At 38.7% G+C, this 18,506-nt stretch overlaps 1 protein-coding gene across 1 annotated transcript; it reads left to right on the top strand.

Moving 5' to 3' along the window:
* Positions 1-4: 4 nt before the first annotated feature.
* On the top strand, positions 5-9,802 carry LOC135477413 (hormone-sensitive lipase-like). Its single transcript, XM_064757502.1, has 9 exons — positions 5-551; positions 1,773-1,928; positions 3,127-3,204; positions 3,647-3,829; positions 4,368-4,487; positions 5,330-5,474; positions 6,722-6,940; positions 7,873-8,603; positions 9,295-9,802. The coding sequence occupies exons 1-9, from the start codon at positions 78-80 to the stop codon at positions 9,493-9,495; spliced, it is 2,307 nt and encodes a 768-aa protein (XP_064613572.1). The 5' UTR covers positions 5-77; the 3' UTR covers positions 9,496-9,802.
* Positions 9,803-18,506: the final 8,704 nt, after the last annotated feature.

Below are 18,506 nucleotides of genomic sequence, written 5' to 3'. Positions count from 1 at the left end.
AAATGAAGTGCGACACAGAACTGCAATCTACGCTAACAAATCTGTTCAGGGCACTTGGATCAGGAGCTCTGGTGAATATGGAACATTTTCAAGATGGGAAACATAGCCATCACGCCAGATTCCACGTCGCCTTCAGCCTTTTGTACGAACATTTGGAATTGGGCATCGAGCCCATGGCTCGAGAATTAGTGAACTGCGTGGGCGATTATGATTTAAGTCCAGATGTACCAGCAAATGGCTATAGGAGCTTACTAAAGATAATAGAGAAATGCTGCCTCAGGTTGTTACAACTTACACGTCACATCACTGTCAACAGGGACTCTCTGTTTTTTCGCAGTTCATTCTATTGTAAAGAACTGGAAGCATTTGTCACAGCATTGGGACAGTTGCGAGTTTGTTTGTACTATGTCCTCAAATTCATCTCGTTTTGTGATCAAGGAGATTTATTTGCAGTAGATGAAGAAGTGTATGAACCATTAGCAGAGGAACTTATGACAGAGGTGGAGATGTTAAACCAGGACTGCTTTTATGGCAGATGCTTAGCATTCCAGGTATATATGTGTTTAGCCCTGAAAGAGTCCAACTCCTTTTCTTATACTGGCCTTGTGTCGTAGTCTCGACGCATGCAGTATTAATTTCGTACTCAACAAAGGTTCAGGCCGATTGTTTTTGTTATCAAACAAGTCTTGTGCCTTCCCTTTTGCCAGCAAAGTGGCAGGTCCTTAGATTGTTGTCATTTATTTCCACGAGACTTTTTCTATAATAAAGACAATCGGATTGCCTTCATTGAGTACAAAATTAACACTGGAAGCTTTGAGACAAGAAGAACGCTAGGCCAGTATAAGAAAATCAGTTGGAGTCTTTTGGGGCTAATATGTGTTTCTTCACCAGCAATGGTTAATTTGTCATGTCAAAGTCTACCTCCTTATTTGATAATGCGATATTCATTGGTTGGTAGACTTACAAGGTAGGTGTCAGATGTTGAACAAGGATGCAGATCGTTTAGCTTAAGTAAGTTCATGTAAAATTTACCTTGTTTGGCTCCCTCTTTTACTAAAGAGAAAGCATAATCAGAGCTAACGCTGTAGGGCCATGATTACGTATACTATCACAGCTCTGTGTTGTTCCATAAGCTTACTTTCAATGCCTCTGTACTCCCCTTGCTGGCTTTAGTATACTACTACTGGGCACCAAATAATTTGTCTGTCCATAGCCTTAGTCGTCTCAGCTATTAATTCCAGATAGGTGTTACCATGTGTCACCATATGTAAATCCACTCAAGCATGAAAGTAGTGGAAACTGTATAAAATTCCAACTCCAACCGCCGTGTTTGAATGTATACTCGGTTAAAGGAAAGCTTATGAAACAAGACAGGGCTGTGATAGTATCACAGGCCTACAGAGCTAAATCAGAGCCCTTTTTGTTATGATTAGGCCGTCACACTTGATTCCCTGCTTCCCATAACCCTCCTGCCCAGCCTTTTACCGTTCGCAACTCATTATTTCATTTTTTATCAGCTAAATGTTGTCACAGGAGGTGGCATTTTCATAATCTAATGGTAATGAAAAATGTTAGCTTGAGGCAATCAAGACCTTAAAAAGTATCAGAGAATCATCAGATGAAACACACCATTAATTATAATGCTGTATCAGGAGGCATACAACCAGAATTGGACATTATACTTTTTCAAATTATGCTGCACTGGAGGTTTTCATTTTACAGTTGCTCTGTGTTATGGTTTCAGTAAATCTGTTACATCTTATTTCTTTCAGTTTTGTGAATCCATGCAACGACCCCTTCAGGTTGTGTCTGTTGCTATGGCATCTTTTGGAGATGGTTATCAGGAAACATCTGGACTCATGCAATTTGCCAGCTCTGTATTGAACAGTGGTAAATATTTGCTGGACCCAGAGCTAAGGGGTAAACAGGTAAATACTACTGCTAATTATTTACGTCATACTTCCCAGGTCACAAAAGTATGATTTTTTTTTTCCTGAGCCTGAGTTTCAGTGGATTAAATATAAATGTGACATGTAGCTACATGTGTATTAACTCTAAGGTTAAATCAGTGGTTTTGTCCATTCTGTGTTTAGTACCTTAGTGTTGAAAGCAGTCCTGGAAGAACAGAGTGATGCTCTGCATGTGATTTGGATGTTTCATACTTCATAACAAAGGTTTATTTGAAAAACAACCTTTTATCAGCATTTACCACATATGACAACAACCCACACCAATATACGTGTGCTTTCTAGTATGTATATGTACTTGTGATTGTAATTCCTATAAATATGTTTGTCTTTCTTTGAAGCACTATAATGTGATGACAGCGATGCAGTGTTCCTTAAAGTGACATGGTCGCCCAAATATTAGCTATTTTTGCATTATTGCAGAATGACATGAGTATGGAGTATTTGTCTCAAGAAGTAAAAGTTACAAGCTTTTCATTAATCCCACTCCCACCATTGTACATTAAGTGAATGTTTAAAAATGACCAAAAAAAAACTGAAAAATCTACCAGAATATTTAAATGAGGCGCTGTCAATTCAGAGGATATGGAGCATGCGCTGAGCGTGCGGTGAACTTCCTTTGTAAACAAACATAACTGATTACATGCAGAAAAGAAGGCATTATGGCTGAACAGGATTGGCCAAAAAGAGGCGTAAAAAAGAGCTCGACTGGTTGACAAGCAAGTTCAGAGTTGTAATTGATGGTCAGTTTAAACAGTTATGGTACAGTATGTATATCTACGGTATAACACCTAGATGGAGCAATATCGATTGAGTAGGAAAGATAGCAAGATCATGCTGTCACTATTTCTGCCACCCACACATACCTTGCTCTACCTGTTTGTTTTTGAGTGGAACTTTCCGAATGAGAAAATGGCCCGCCCTCTTTGTATTGAATTCGAATAACGGCAGGATTTTGTAGAGCTACATACTCAATGAATATTTTTTATTTCAACATGAATGATTTTGTTTAAATTCCAAATTTTGGGCAACCATCTCACTTTAAAGGAAATTATAGACTCTGCTGTGTTCATAAAAGCTGATTGAACTTTTTGACAGCAGTGCTGTGATTCATTATTGATATTAGAAAGTGTACATTTTTGTTTTTTTTCACATTCAGGTTGTTCATATGACTCGCACAGCCGATGTTAACTTTTGTAAATCTTTCTGGGCAATAACAGAAACAGAGATAATGCAGGTTTGTATATAATCGTCTTCATCCCAAGCATCTAGAATACTTGCTATAAAGAAAATTTTTGATCAGAACATTTTTTTTATATTATAGTATTAAATACAATGTATCTCTCTTGTGCTTTTATTCTTCTGCACATCTAGCGTCTAAGATTCAACCCTAGCTGTTTCAGATTTCGATCAGTTTATATTATTTTTTTGTTTACCATAAGTCAGTGCATGTAGAAATTCACAAATGCATCCTTCACTCTTGGATGACATTTGACCAATATAATAGCAGTCACATTGCCACATTATGTCTCAAATACAGCTGACGTGGGATAAAGTCATAATTATTCATTCTAAGCAATACATGAATTGAAAATTGTGTGTGTACTATGTTGGATATAAATATTCATGTAAATACAAGTGTACCACTCCAGGACTGTGAATGTTTTTCATTTTGACAGCAATTGCCAAGCCTAGTGTGCCCTTCAGTACAGGTGAATGAATTAATAACGCTCCGTCCAGATGTGCTCACAATGACCTCCAGTGATGGTAAAAGGGAGGTTACAATCCAGCCACCAAGTGCCCACACTGGCCCAGGGCCAGTTAATATAAGACTGATATCCCACGATCTCAGAGATGGTCAGGTAAGAACAAGATGTGGACATCCAGTAATTATAGGTAAAAAGAAGAACCTTCAACATGGGATAAGCAACTAATATATCGTGTTGAATTCAACATTCTAAAGTTGATTTTGTTTTTGTAAATTTTTCATATTTATTGCCACAGGAAAAATTTTAAATTGATCAGTTTGTATACATTTTTTTCTCCTGATGTTGATTTATTAATTTCTTTATATTTGCTCCGTTAGCATAATAGGGGAGCTTTTTGACACAAGTATTTCATAGACAAGCATAAATCCACCTCTGCAAAAATATCCACAAAGCAAAAATTATGAACAACTGTAACTGCTATTTGTGCTATTATTCTGTCTGTAAGATTACATTTTCTTGTTATTCTTCTCTATTGGCAGTGGTAATGCTCTTGTATTGTGTTTGCTACATAGTTTTCTGGAAGTGTTGGAGATAAGAAACACAAGATCAACTCAGTATGGCCTTGAGCTTCTTCTACTGTGTATCACCCGTTTTAATGTCAGTCATTCATGGTTTGTGTTGCGTTGTTAAGGACCCAAATGACAAATATGGCTTCAAGAAGAACAAGAAGAAAATTCAGCCTTTATCCCCCAGCCTGCTTATACACTGTCATGGTGGAGGGTTTGTTGCACAGTCCTCCAAGTCTCATGAGGTTGGTGATTTAGGGCACGTGGAGTTTTGTCTCTTTGCAAGACAACGCTTTTGGCGTGGTGAATTACACACCTATCCTGGAGCTTTGCATATTATAAATATGCCATAAACTATCGGCAGAATTTGTTTAATTGCTGGTAAATCCACATAAAAATGCAAAATTCAGAGTCTGATTCTCACTGCAGCTGATCAGCGACCAATGAAGTCACATGATTTATTCCAGCTCACAGTTTCAGCTGGTTTATTTGCAGCCTTAATTCTGTGGGTTTGTCCTCATCAAGTTCCTTGTGGTTCTCTCTGGGACCTTCCAGGTTTACTGTTTGTATTAAGCTGACAGTCATAAAAGTGAAATAGTCCTGGGTACTGCATTATTTTAAACCCAGATCAGATGAGTATAATTTTTAGATATTTTCAGTCAAATAAGCAATATTACATTGGACATATTTTATTATTAGCCCGACATAGATGCTGCTATGTTTATTTATTTGATTGTTGTTTTACACTGTACCCAATAATATTTCACTAAGACTGCGGCCAGCATTATGGTGGGAGGAAACCGGGCAGAGCTGGACTTGAACTCACAGAGACGGCATTGGTAAGAGGCACCTGGGTCAATGCTATTTCAAGTCAGGTTTTTCTGTTTGATGCAGCTTTATTACATATGCACTCCACTTTGAAGCTAACACTTTCAACATTTTGGGTGACAGGAAAATAAGTATATGCACAGCATTTAATGTCTTACATGTAGCTGAATGTGCACATTAAGAGTATTTCTTTTATCTACTTGTATGACTTCTGATCATTTCTACTGTTTTTCATATCGTAAGTTGTAATTATTTCTAGGTGTATCTGCGTCAGTGGGCCCGAGATCTGAAGGTGCCCATTGTCTCTATAGACTATTCCCTTGCACCGGAAAACCCGTTTCCCAGGGCCTTGGAAGAATGCTTTTATGCTTATGCCTGGATATTAAACAACTGTCAAAGACTAGGTAAAAATGCATGCCAGTGAACCTGTGTAATGGACATTTTTGTCATTTTACTTGTATCTAACTGTCTCCATTCATATTTACCACTCAGTAAATAGTTTTTTCACTGTGCAGTCATATCCTCGATCCCTTCCACATGTTTAATGAACAAAAGCCTTAGGTTAGCTCTGCATTGCATGTCTTTGGTTTAAAGCTGTTGATTTGAAGGAATTGAAATGAAGATCAACTGATAGGGGAGTTTTGAGTTTGAACTCTTTTATCGATGAAGGTAGAAAAAGTCCAACTGTATCATGTGACCTGTCAAAAATGTTAGGCAACTATTTTTATTCACATTCACTACAACATGAGTGCCTGAAAAAAGTGTCATTTAAAAAAAAAGTCATTTAGAATTGACGAATGATGGAGAGAATTGAGACTCCAAATGTTTGTGGACTCGAGAAGTTTCGACCGGCCTGGATAGCACAGTTGGTAGAGCGTCCGCTTCGGGACCAGTAGATCCAGGATCAATCCTTGGTCGAGTCACACCTAAGACTTTAAAAGAGGAAGTTGTAACTTCCTCGCTTGGCGTTCAGCATGAAGGGGATAGTGCAACGACTGGTTGACCCGTATCAGTATAATGGCTCGGGCGGGGCGGCTTACTTGCCTTCGGTAAGTCGTCTCAGTGAAGCAGCACTAAATAAAAGAGCGGTGGAAATCCGTCCTGCAACAAGGAGGCACATTACACGTGCATGCACCCTAATGATTCCTTCGTCGTCATATGACTGAAAAATTGTTGAGTACGACGTTAAACCCCAAGCATTCACTCACTCACTCGAGAAATTTCTGAAGGAAAGAAGTGTCATTTGTGCCTCTCAAACAGGTGATTAATGAATGTCAACACAAGTTGCCTATCATTTTCACAAGTCACATGACACCGTAATGCTGTTTTTACCTTTGCTGACAAAAGAGTTCCTACTTGAAAATCACCTAAGGTATCCCTAATTTCTTTAAAACTGGATCTCCTGCTGGTATGAATATTTTTCCTGCAACATAAATCCCATGCTATTGTGCATTTATTTACTTTTGAATAAATCTCAGCTAATGTGCACGTATTTACTTTATCATAAATCCCATGCTGATATGTATATTTTGACTATAGGATCATAAATCACCATGCTGATGTGTATATTTTCACTATAGGATAAGTCCCATGCTAATGTATATATTTTCACTATAGGATAAATCTCATGCTGTGTATATTTTGACTGTAGGATCCACCGGTGAGGTGATATGCTTGGCTGGTGACAGTGCTGGGGCAAACCTCATGATCTCCACATCTCTAAAAGCTGTGGAAGCTGGTATTCGTGTAGCAGATGGTATCATGGCAGCCTATACACCAACTCTTGTCCAGTACACCCCCTCCCCGTCACGCCTTCTTTCCCTGATGGACCCACTCCTGCCTTTGGGCATTCTCTCCAGATGTCTGGCTGGTAAGGAAACACAAAAAAACAAAATGGCCATCATTTGAGTGTGGAATTGAAAGCTTAACATTATCAAGGAATTAAACAAGAAAAAATGAAAGGGTTTCAGTCACTTTTTTTCCACATACCGATTGTAGCTATGTACATAGCTGCCAGCTCAAATCATACTTTCAGCAGTATATAAAACCAAATCGGGGGTATCAGTGGAGTATCCGAACCTCAAGCAGGGAAAGTTAGCAGTGTGGTCCTAAAGCTGTAGGCCTATACTTTTGGGCAATAGGAAGAGACTGGAACTATAAATATTAACTTCACATTTTATTATTTATTTATTTGACTGGTGTTTAACAGTTTCCTACAGAAATGGCTTCTTCAACATTGAAGGTATGCTTGGTCTCAGAATTGATAGCGCAAATACGATAGGTTGATTGTTGACCGCCTTGTCCACTAAATGATTTCCTAACAGTGTTGACTTGTTCGGCCTGAAAATGAAGAAGTCTTGCAGCAACATTTTGATTATGGGAATGCCAAGTAAATATACAAACTTCACAAAGACATGCGTGGATATTGACTTAAACATGATTGTAAATTTATTGAGCCTACCCGTCGCTTCAACAGGTGAATTTTTTTTGTGACCTGTCCCTAAGAAAAGTTGCATTTCACCTCCAGGTAGACCCTTGCTTGTACTGTTTTATGTAAGAGGGTAGAGGGACTCTCATGATGCCTGCATGGATGTTGGTTGTCTCCCTTGATTTTAGAATTATTTACATTTTATTCTTGATTAACACTATACTCATTATATATATAGTAGTGGCTTGTTGTAATTAATGGATGGAATGGATACATATATCAGTTTTTAAAAGGTTTTTTTTTTACCCAGGATTCACATCACAATTTACCCTTCTCCACACCACGATAACTTATAGTATGACTGTCATTTTCAGCCTATGCAGGGACTCCACCAGGAACTTCTCCAGCCTCTACTGAGAGTCAGTTTAGAAGAGACTCCAAAGGCGATACATCCAACTGCCCCGATAAAGCCGATGACGAATGGGTGTATATTGAAGAGTGCTCCCCATCTGAGACCGTAACACACGAGAAGCAGGACAATGTGTCACTGAGGCCCGAGTTTAATATCTCCCCAAACCATTCCCCCAAACCCTCCTCTGATACTCTCCCTAACTGTCAGATTGACCCTGCCAGCTTGACGTCTGAGGCAGATTACGTGATTACTGAACTAGCTTCAGACTGTCAGGCCCCCGCTGTCTCAGGGGATCAGGTTAAAGATGGAAGTCGAATGACACCGGACAGTGGTGTCCATTGTGACCTGGGCGAGCAGTCAGGGCTGGCTTCCTGCAGTGAATGGTCAGAAGCTGGAAGAGTTAAACTGTCACATCAGAGAAACCTAAGCTTAGATATTCCAAAGGACACACAAGAGAAACCTACACTGCCACCATCTAAATTGTTCACCATTCCAAGGACATTTTCGGCCCCTGTCTTGGATGGAAAGCTATTGCCAAAGTGCCCGTTGTCTCCAACATACGCTCCAAACTATGGAACCAAACAGATTCCTCTGAATGTCATCCGTCACCTGACCCTTGCCAAAAATCCTTTCATGTCACCTCTGTTGGCCCCTGATGGGCTACTTCTGGGACTGCCTCCAGTCTACCTTGTGGTAAGTCTTCATGTGGATTATAAAAGTTACAATTTTATGTGGTTAAACACTGTATTGTAGAGAAACTCTCGATGCTTGTGTCCACATCGATTATGTCAATTAACAGAAAACCAGGTTCTGGTATTTCATTCATCCGTGTAGTGAAATTGCTGTATATTGAATGATTTCACGAAATAAGCAATTGTAATTGCAATACATTCATTTTCGCGTGATTGTTTATTAAGGAAACTGTGAATGTGCATAACTACACATGCTTTGTGAAAAAGGACTTGAAAGAGGCCTCCGTGATCAAGGGGGTTAGCATGTCAGCTCGGCGCAATGACCTAGTAGCCTCTCAAGTCCAGCTCGTGCTGGCTTCCGCTCCGGCCATACATCTCCCAGCAACCTGCAGATGGTCATGTGTTTCTCTCAGGCTCTGCTCTGTTTCCTCTCACCACAACGCTGGCCGCTGTCATATGAGTGAAATGCTTGAGTACCGCGTGAAGCACCAATATAAAAAAAGTAAATAAATAAATAAATAAATAAATAAAAAGGACCTGAATTTTTATCGGAATTTCCTGGAGACTTCAGACAATTTTTATGAACTCATTCCAGATATTGTATTATACGAATAATCAGTATGTGAGAGTGGCAAAGTGTTATTTTCGCAGTGTTAAACAGAAATTTTTACATACTTGTCTTATTTTTTCAGGCCTGCCATTTAGACCCTATTCTGGATGACTCTGTCATGTTTGCTAAGAAACTGAGAGGGCTGGGTAAGACTGTTCACCTCCATGTCATAGATGACCTGCCCCATGGCTTCTTGAACTTTGCCCTTGTGAACAAAGAGGCCAAGAATGCCTCGGACATTTGCATTGCCTTCATTGATGCAGTATTTCACCCACAAGACTAATTTACATGAAGAAACTTTATTTTTGTGAAAAAAGGCCAGTGTTATAGATTTGTTTTGGTTCATTTTAATTGTCTTTGTAAAAATGCTACTGAGACATACCTGATGGTATGTATTGTGTTTTTAGGGTACCATCTTAGATTCTATAGATGGAAACAAGTTATGTCTAGTGCCAATATAAATATCATAGGAAAAGCTGTTGGGGTTTTGAAAAGACAGATTAAGTAAACTTGACTGACTTCAAGTTTTAGTAATATCAAGGATTTTGTCCTGAAAAGTTTAATTAAGTATGAAGTAATAGACACTTTGTGTGCGTGTGTGTGTGTGTGTGTGGGGGGGGGGGGGGGGCTTGGGGGATCAGTAGTGGTTTGTTCCAGGAATGCTATATTTTCTAACCTTGTAATAAATTCAAGATTCTGAGTGTCACATGTATATACACACACATATATACATCTACACGTGTGTATAACTATGTATAAAGTTGTAATAAAGTGCTGCTAAAGAGCTGTACAAAATTTCAGATAAAACCAGTAGCAGTATTAGGAAGAATTTGTAATTTTAACACATTCATTTTTTGTGCAGGATGTACACATGTATATGATAATGACATATGATGTATGTTTGTCCAAATTCGAGATTATGCCATATTTTTGATTAACAAATGAGAACTAATCTCTGGACAGGTGCATTGAGCTTCATTTAAAGCTTTTCACAGAAATATGTCAGTATATTTGAAGACGAGGTTGCCCCCTATAGATTTGTCACACTTTTGCAGGTATTCTATTCGAGTTCTTTTGGGATGGGGCAGGGCTATTGAATGCCGCAATCTACTCAGCTTATATCTGTTCTTGTTATGCGTTATGTGTGGCCGAGGTGGTTAGCATGCTAGCACAGTACAATGACCCAGCCTCTCACCAATACAGCCACTGGGAGTTCATCTCATGCTGGATTCTTCTCGGGCCATAAGTGGGAAGGTATGCCAGCAACCTGCAGTTGGCCATGTGTGTTCCCTGTGCTTTACCCAGTTTCCTCCAACCAAAATGCTGGCTTCCGTAGTGTTAGTGAAATACTCTTGAATACGGCAAAAAACACCAATCAAATAAATAAATACATAAATGTTATATTTTTATATACATGTACTTTGTATTGGTAAATACAAAAAAAGGGCTTCTAGTAAAGAATATTGAGGAAAAACGAGAGTAACTGAAATGTCCAATAGTGTCGTTATTGCCTGTACACTCTCATGGATTGTAAATTTTCAGTGACCAGTGGTTGAAAAGTTCAGCAACTACTTACCACCACTGCTCCTTTATTTTTCCTTCACTTTCATAGCAATGTTGTAGACTGAACTGTTCATGAGTTCTGAGGAAGTGTAAAATAACTGAGATCTCCTTTATAGTATATGTCTTCTGTTCGCCTACTAGACCCAAAAGCCTATTGTTTTTAACATCTCTGTGTCAAAGTATAACTCAATATTTACCTCATTGCAGAAATGTGTGTACTTGCACAGCTCTTTATATATTTATTGATGTAAATCTAAAACTATTCTCCGGTGTCACAATATGAAATTATTTATTGTAATTTTATCTTTTTTGGGGGGGAATTTGTTTATACATGACTTTCAAACTGATGATGTACATATTTATGTATTTATTGTCACAAAATGATATGGATATGTCTCCACAGCTCATGATACCTCATCCCAGAAATACTTGCCTGGACATCAGTTGCTTCATTCCTGGGTATATGTAATTGTCATTGTTCAAGTTTTATGTAGAAAATTATAGTATAATGCCTGTGTGTTTTCGTTATTTTATTTTGGGGTTGTTGTTTGTTTTTTTTAAAATCATTTTAAAGGGTTGGATTAGCTTTTACAGGTACTACTTATTGTATTATAAAAGACCTTGTGAATATTATTATGTCCTGGCTATATTTAACATAGTTATTTTAATCTGCAAGGACCTTTAATCCATCACCCATAATCTGAGGCTTTATAAATGGGCTAGTCATTTATTTTTTTATAGGTAGTTGTATCAGTTTTGTTAGAGATTGAATATGAATTATATCAGCCTAAGACTGTAATCTCTAAGAATTTTGTTGTCAGAACTTCGGGTGATTATATTTACATCATGATCATGGTCATGAACATTCTTTATCTGTTATGTTTTCATAAATACATGAGGTACATGTACATGAAATGTGGAAAATACAAACAAGTGAGACAATACTAATCAGTCTGTGTTGCTTTTAAATTCAGTTACATCTTTCTGATTGCTATCTTTGCTGTGATGTTGAAAAAAATGATCACATATTCCAATTGCAATAGTCAGACTTATATACAGGGAGACTTTTAAATTGTCATTAGTACTGTTACTGTGGACATTTGCACGAAGAGAAAGTGAAGTGTTGTACTCCCACAGTGAAGAAGCGAACATCCAGTGGTAACTTGTTGATGCTCAGAACAACCTCAGTTTTATCTGGTTTAGGAGCTGCCTTTAGTCAGGAGATATTTGTATGTATGTATGTTTTGGATTTAACATCGTACTCAATTTTTCAGTCATATGACCACCACGAGTCATTAGGTGTGTGTACATATATTGTGTCTTCTTGTGGCAGGCCTAATCTATGCCACAAAGTTCTGCGGCCACTGAAGTGTCATGCTGAAGACACCAGACATGACACCCCACCCAGTCACATTATACTGACACAGGGACAACCACTATTGTTTTCTGGCCCTAACCTCTCAGTACTAAGCGCCAAGCGAGGCAGCAGAAAGTACCAGTTTTATAGTCTTTGGTATGACCCTATTCGGGTTTGATCCCAGGGTCTCCCGAAGTGGGTTTTTGAGTCAGGTATGTGGTGAACGACAGTTTCCATCTGATAGGAGAAATACATGTCATGTCGCTGAACAACCATTTCCCCTCGACTTCCATATTTATATCCCCTTATAGTTTAGCTCGTTTCAGTACAGAACAAAGGCCACACTCGTCCATAAAACCTGAATTTCACGAAAGCTACAAGGGGAGGGAGCATTCAAAGCGACTTTCGGTGTGTAAAATGAGAAATTATAACATCGCATATTAAGCCAGGTAAATAAGAGTACATGTACATAAAAGGGACACCAAAACTGTACTGCATTCAAGATCGTTTATTTCACTTCTTGGCCATCTCTGTGGGCGTACCTTAATTTGCCCTCCAGAAATACATGTACTGCAAGTTTTGGGTCGCCTGAAATCCTGATTCGATTTTTACCATGTATTAAACTTAAAACTTAATTTTAGAAATAGAAATAGCGTTCCAGTGCCGTGTATTTGTGTGTATAATCGAACCCAAGCTGGCACGTATCGTGGCTATATATAAAACAAATGAAAACCATCTAAATACTTGTTTTTTTTTTGAAAGTCCAAGAATAACGATTCCGTAGAAATTGTGCTATATGGGAATGGGGTGGTATGAATGTTATATAAAACGACGGAACCGCCCCCACCACCTTCAACTTTGTTGCATAGGGACAATCTAATAATGAAAAATGCATGAACTGTTCAGATTAAGACGGATTCCATTTTATCACGAATTCTGATAAAGAATGTCTTTCCATATCATTAATCCAGTTCCCTCCAGCTCAAATATTGCATGGACTTCCTGTTTTTCGGAAGAAGATCATTGAATATATTCATGAATTGTCATTCTCTATTGTTGGATCACTATATCTTGAGAATAGTGAATCATAGACCATTCATTTATTAATTACGTTTGTCAGTGAATATTACTGGAAAATGTCATTTAGTCCAGACATCGCTATGAATTAGAACAGGAAAAGGGGAACGACCGTGCACAGAAACTGTTAGGCCCTGTTATGCATATAATATACACATACTTATATATACTGAAACTGAAACCAGGCATGTGGAATATCACCTGATGGTATGACGGTTTTGGATAACATATGTTAAACCTGCACCAACAGAGTGGTTATATACACCCGATGGTGGTCATATATTTATATAATCAGATAATCATCTGTTTTTTTACCTTTAGAATAAAATCACAGCACATAGAGGGTACGAATGATTTGCCTATCTAAATTAAATATCTTTAGCCAGACTGTACATTACTAATCAGGACTCCACTGCATGACTGATTATTCGTGAGTGGCGGCAAGTCACGTAAGTCATATATTATAGCGATAATATATATATTAGTTAGCTATATATACAATGTAATATATATGTATATATATATATATATATATATATATATATATATATATATATATATATATATATATATATACTTGATTATAGAAGTAATAAACAAATAAAAAGAAGCAATCAAGTTGCGGGTGAATTTGTGACTACAGCACAGTAACATTTATTATTACAAGCCGGGCTTCTTGTAACTCATAAACGTGTTAGCTGGTTAGAGAGCTTGCAAAGCGCAATGTACCCGTCCTATACGTATCCGCCCGATTATGTGTGCCGATAGTAATAACATCATTTATCTCGAATACAGATTTTCATTATTGTGAAGTTGGGCCAATCCAGTAATTGTTGTAACAGAGTGTGACCCAAACTCAAATTCCCTTCAACCCAGATAAAAGTCACCGTCACTGACCGTCTGGTCAACACAAGCATGCAGCTACAGGCAGGTGCGGCCTTCAGTCGGGAGTTTAGTCAGTTATACTGGACAATAGTCGGTGCTTATTGTCTCCATTTTCATTGACCGTATGACGATCCTGGTGTAAGGGAATAATTCTTGAGTACCTAATAACCACCTACCAGATAAATGAAGTTATCTATCCAAAAGTTACCGTTGACTGACGTTCTTCAGCTTCCGATGAAAATCCCTTTAATCTGCCGGGTTATTCAGTGGGACTGTGTTTTACCTATGCTCAAAGGAACATTCCCCTTTTAGCCTTCTTGCAGTCTCCTGTTATGTATTCAGGGAAGTTACAGTTGTAACAACAAACTGCTTGTCGTCCTTAATTCTCAAGCGTTTTAAAAATCAAACAATTGAAATTGTGTCTGAGATAGCAGGCTATAGGTACTGTTTAGTAGTTCGTTATTCAGTTTCAGATAGGCCTGTCTGGTATATATTCAGTTACTACATCATCCCCATGCAATCGCCATCATCGTCAAAGAAGTTACCATATATACGTGTCACGCCTGGTTCACCCAGTTTTAGGTTGTGCCTTTCGACAGTTTGTCAGAGATCACCTTAAGTGTTCGCAATGGATGGGAAAATCGGCTCTGCTTTTTCTGCACAAAAGTTGACTATATGGGCTTCTCTCGCTCTACCACGTTAAAAAGATCTTGAAAACGCGAATTGTTGTAGTTCTGCATTCTTGAATACACTATTAAACATAAACCCGCCCGAACAATAAAATACCCATCCAAAAGTTACCGTAGACAGATGTTCTGTAGGCTCCTACACCGCGTACGTTTGTCAGTTGTCACACTGTTGTCGCTGCTCTGGTCTTACTCTTTTGTATTTATAGGCCTATACACAGACTACAGCAGTTTCAAAAAATCTGTCAGGTAGCCTTACATGCACGTGTCTGTAACATGCTTTGTCAAGAAGATGGATGGCCATCCATTTTGACATGCAGTTGTAAGAACTGATTGGACCGCACCGCGCAAGACATCGCTGTGCGTATCAAGCCCTGTTCTCTACCTTTTGCTCCTTCTATATATACAATAAACACACCTGCATGTCTTTCTCAGATCTCTTACTTGTTTAGCCTGTGTGACACTGGCCTTCAGTGCCAAGTACTGCAGGTTTTCATTTCTCAGTTCTTTGGATATTTGTATAAGTTGAACCTTGTTTGGAAACTGAAACCGTATTATAACAATCTGAAAAGTGTATTATACGAACATCGGCATGAAAATTATCACGTAATAATGAATATTTATGCTAATACGGTCCATAAAACATCCTTATAATAGATCAATATTATTGTTTTCCACTGATATCCGGCAATGTTCTGACAAATCAAAAGTGTATTTTGATACACTCTTGCAATTTACAGGGCGCGAGTTCCCGCGACCTGGAGATGTTATATATTATACCTCTATATTTATAATAAGTAGAATATAGATACTCTGCTGATTGTATGGTTTGCACGTTTATGTGACTAAATAAAGCCCCGTTCACACTATCCAACATCACTCAACTTTTGTTGAAGTTGAGTCGTGTTGAGTGGTCTGGATGGGTTCTTCAACAACACTCAGCATCATCCAACATGGTTCAATCGGAAATGTTCATGAGTATTTTTTGTCAAGAAGTGGAGTCAAGTTGCGTGCGTGAAGAAGTAACGTGACCGTCTTAAGGCACGTGACCTGGGCAAAATGGTGTCTCCAAACGCGAAAGAGAGAAATTGGTCTAACGATGAGACAGTTTCGTTGATACAGGAGTATGAAAAACTACCCTTGCCTGTACAACACTCTCTCTAAAGATTACAAAGACAGGGATAAAAGAAAATCATTGTGTTTCATGCACTGGGGAGAATGATGGAAATTTCCCTCCAATTTATTGAAAGTTTGTTAAAAAAAAAAGCTCAGCTCAACAGTGCTGGACAATGTTGACCGATCTGATTTGTAGTGTGAACGGGACACTCAACTTACCTCAACAGCATTCAACTTGCTGTTGGGTCAACAAAAGTTGAACGATGTTGGATAGTCTGGACGGGGCGTAAAGACGTCTCCACACGCTATCACATGACACACGATGTGGAGTTTCAGTCCAAGATATCGCTATATATACAGACCATACAGCATTATATCATAATATAAGCCAATGCACGTAGTTCAAGCATTGCGCGCCTTTGTATTCATTGATTAAGTTTGTTTCCCGTGCAAAGATTTAGGATTTGAAAAGTTATGCAGCCACTTGCATTTGCAGATTTACATTTCGATCTGCATAAATCTTCTTGGTTGAAAAAAAAAATCCAAACATGGCAGATGTTGATTTGAGTTGTCCGATTCGAAAGCTTAAACGGCTGGATTACAGTTGAATGTTGGTTTAGCAATGCTGGCTTTGACATATTATATTTCGGACATTTTAGAGAATCGGCGGATAGCAAAAAATAAGGTAGGATTCGAGCGGGTTTTTTTAGCTGATACTAGTATTGTCAGCGTGGAAGACTATATGACCGAAGCTGGGCGTTACGGTACGAACGTCCAGTTTAGCTTTGGGCTAGCGTGTGGAAGGCAGTGGTTTCCCAGAATGCCCAGGTACACGATGGCGTTGACGTTTCCATCCGGCACACCCAGTGGCGTTTTTTCCCCATAATGAATACTGGCCCATATCATCACTGAACCGCCATCACCTCAAGCCCTTTCCTGAACACAATCATTTCGGGGGCTCTCACCGCGTAATCCTCGAACCCTTCCATCTACACAGTCAACGATGTCGCGGCTCTCGTCAGTAAAGACAACATGTTGCCAGTACCCGGGCAGTAGTTTTCTGTGCTTCCCAGCCCAGCGCCGTCGATCAATCTGTGTTGAACGGTTAGGCCTGGACATTTGGTCATTTGTCGGTAATGAGCAATTGTCAATCATCTCGTGTGGTAGTTAACCGTGGTCGTTCTAGAAATTTTCGTGTTCTCAAATGACCCACCTCTCGATGACGTTGGAGAATTTTACAGATCACCATCTGTGATATCCCGACGAAATCAACGACTTCGACTTGTTTGTACCCTCTCCGTTGGAGTACAAACACTCTTCGGTGTATTGGCAATGCCGTTGTACGAGGCATATCCTAGAGAACCTCTGTGTCAGTTTTTGTTGAGAAGGTAACAGCCAATCGTGAACAAAGTGAGCACGTTGCATACAGGATTGGAGTCAGTAAGAGCCGTTGATGTACAGTACGTCTCTTTCTGCGAAGGAAAGGCCAGATCACCTGTGCTAATTCACTGGCTTTATTCTTATCAGCAGAGTAAATGTCGCTAAATTTTTATCTGAAGTTACATTCCTCATACCATGGACAGTCCTAAGCAGAAATCACTCTGCATTGTGGTTTCCATCAAGGACGGATGGTTTTGAAGTGTGCAAACTGAGTTTGGAGAGATTGTCGGCGTTGTTATATATATATTTATATTTTCTTTCACCGATTAAGATTCAGAAAAAACGAAAACATTCCATATATCTGTGCCCTTTTACCAGTAATTTTGATCTTGTTTATTTCCCAGAGCTACATCACATTCCATTTGTTTATTTACTTCATTTCAGGTTGCTGGCACACATTCCACTTACGGCCGGAGACATTCCATTTGAAGAGCTATAGAAAACTTTATAAGCGTACTTAACATCATATATATAGTGTTAGTAGTATACCAGATTAGTTTTAAACCGCTGGTAGTGCCCGTCACTGCAAGACGTAAAGCATGTCAATGACAATGAGCCATATGAGCTTTGTTTTAGTGACTCTTATCTGAATAGTCATTCCGTTTTTTTTTTGTTTTTGTTTTGTGGAACCAGCCATAGAACTCCCACGCATCATATCAATCACCTGCACAGATGGCCTTATTCAATCTTATCACAGCATCTTTGATGGCACTAACATGCAAATTCCAACTGAAGCTGATGTAATGTCTCAGATTTCGTAAATCCATATAACAACAAAGTCTGCAGTCAACAATTAATCCACATAATAGATAGATTGTTAACTGTTCTTTGTTTAAACGCTGATACGTTGTTGACCTATATAATAGAAAAAAACGCACTCATGAGTTATACAGTCTATAGAGCCGATAATTTCTCGCTGAACGTCTGACACCGCATATGCCAAAATTTCATTTTGTGATACATGCGAGGTGCGTTTGTTTTTCTGTTTGCTTAACCAATTATTCAAGTTTGTGTTGTCAACAGATTGTTATCTGCATGATAAAATACAATTTGAATCTGTGTTATCAGTGTTTATCAGTGTTTCTCTGTAATACTAAGGAGTGTATACTGAAAATGCATGAATACTTTCTAAATTTTAAGTGTCGTAAACATGACTAATTCTTAGAGCAT

Source organism: Liolophura sinensis, chromosome 1, assembly GCF_032854445.1.
Source record: "Liolophura sinensis isolate JHLJ2023 chromosome 1, CUHK_Ljap_v2, whole genome shotgun sequence".
NCBI lineage: Eukaryota > Metazoa > Mollusca > Polyplacophora > Chitonida > Chitonidae > Liolophura > Liolophura sinensis.
The sequence above is the reverse complement of the archived record's forward strand: the minus strand, read 5'-3'. Positions and strand labels throughout refer to the sequence as shown.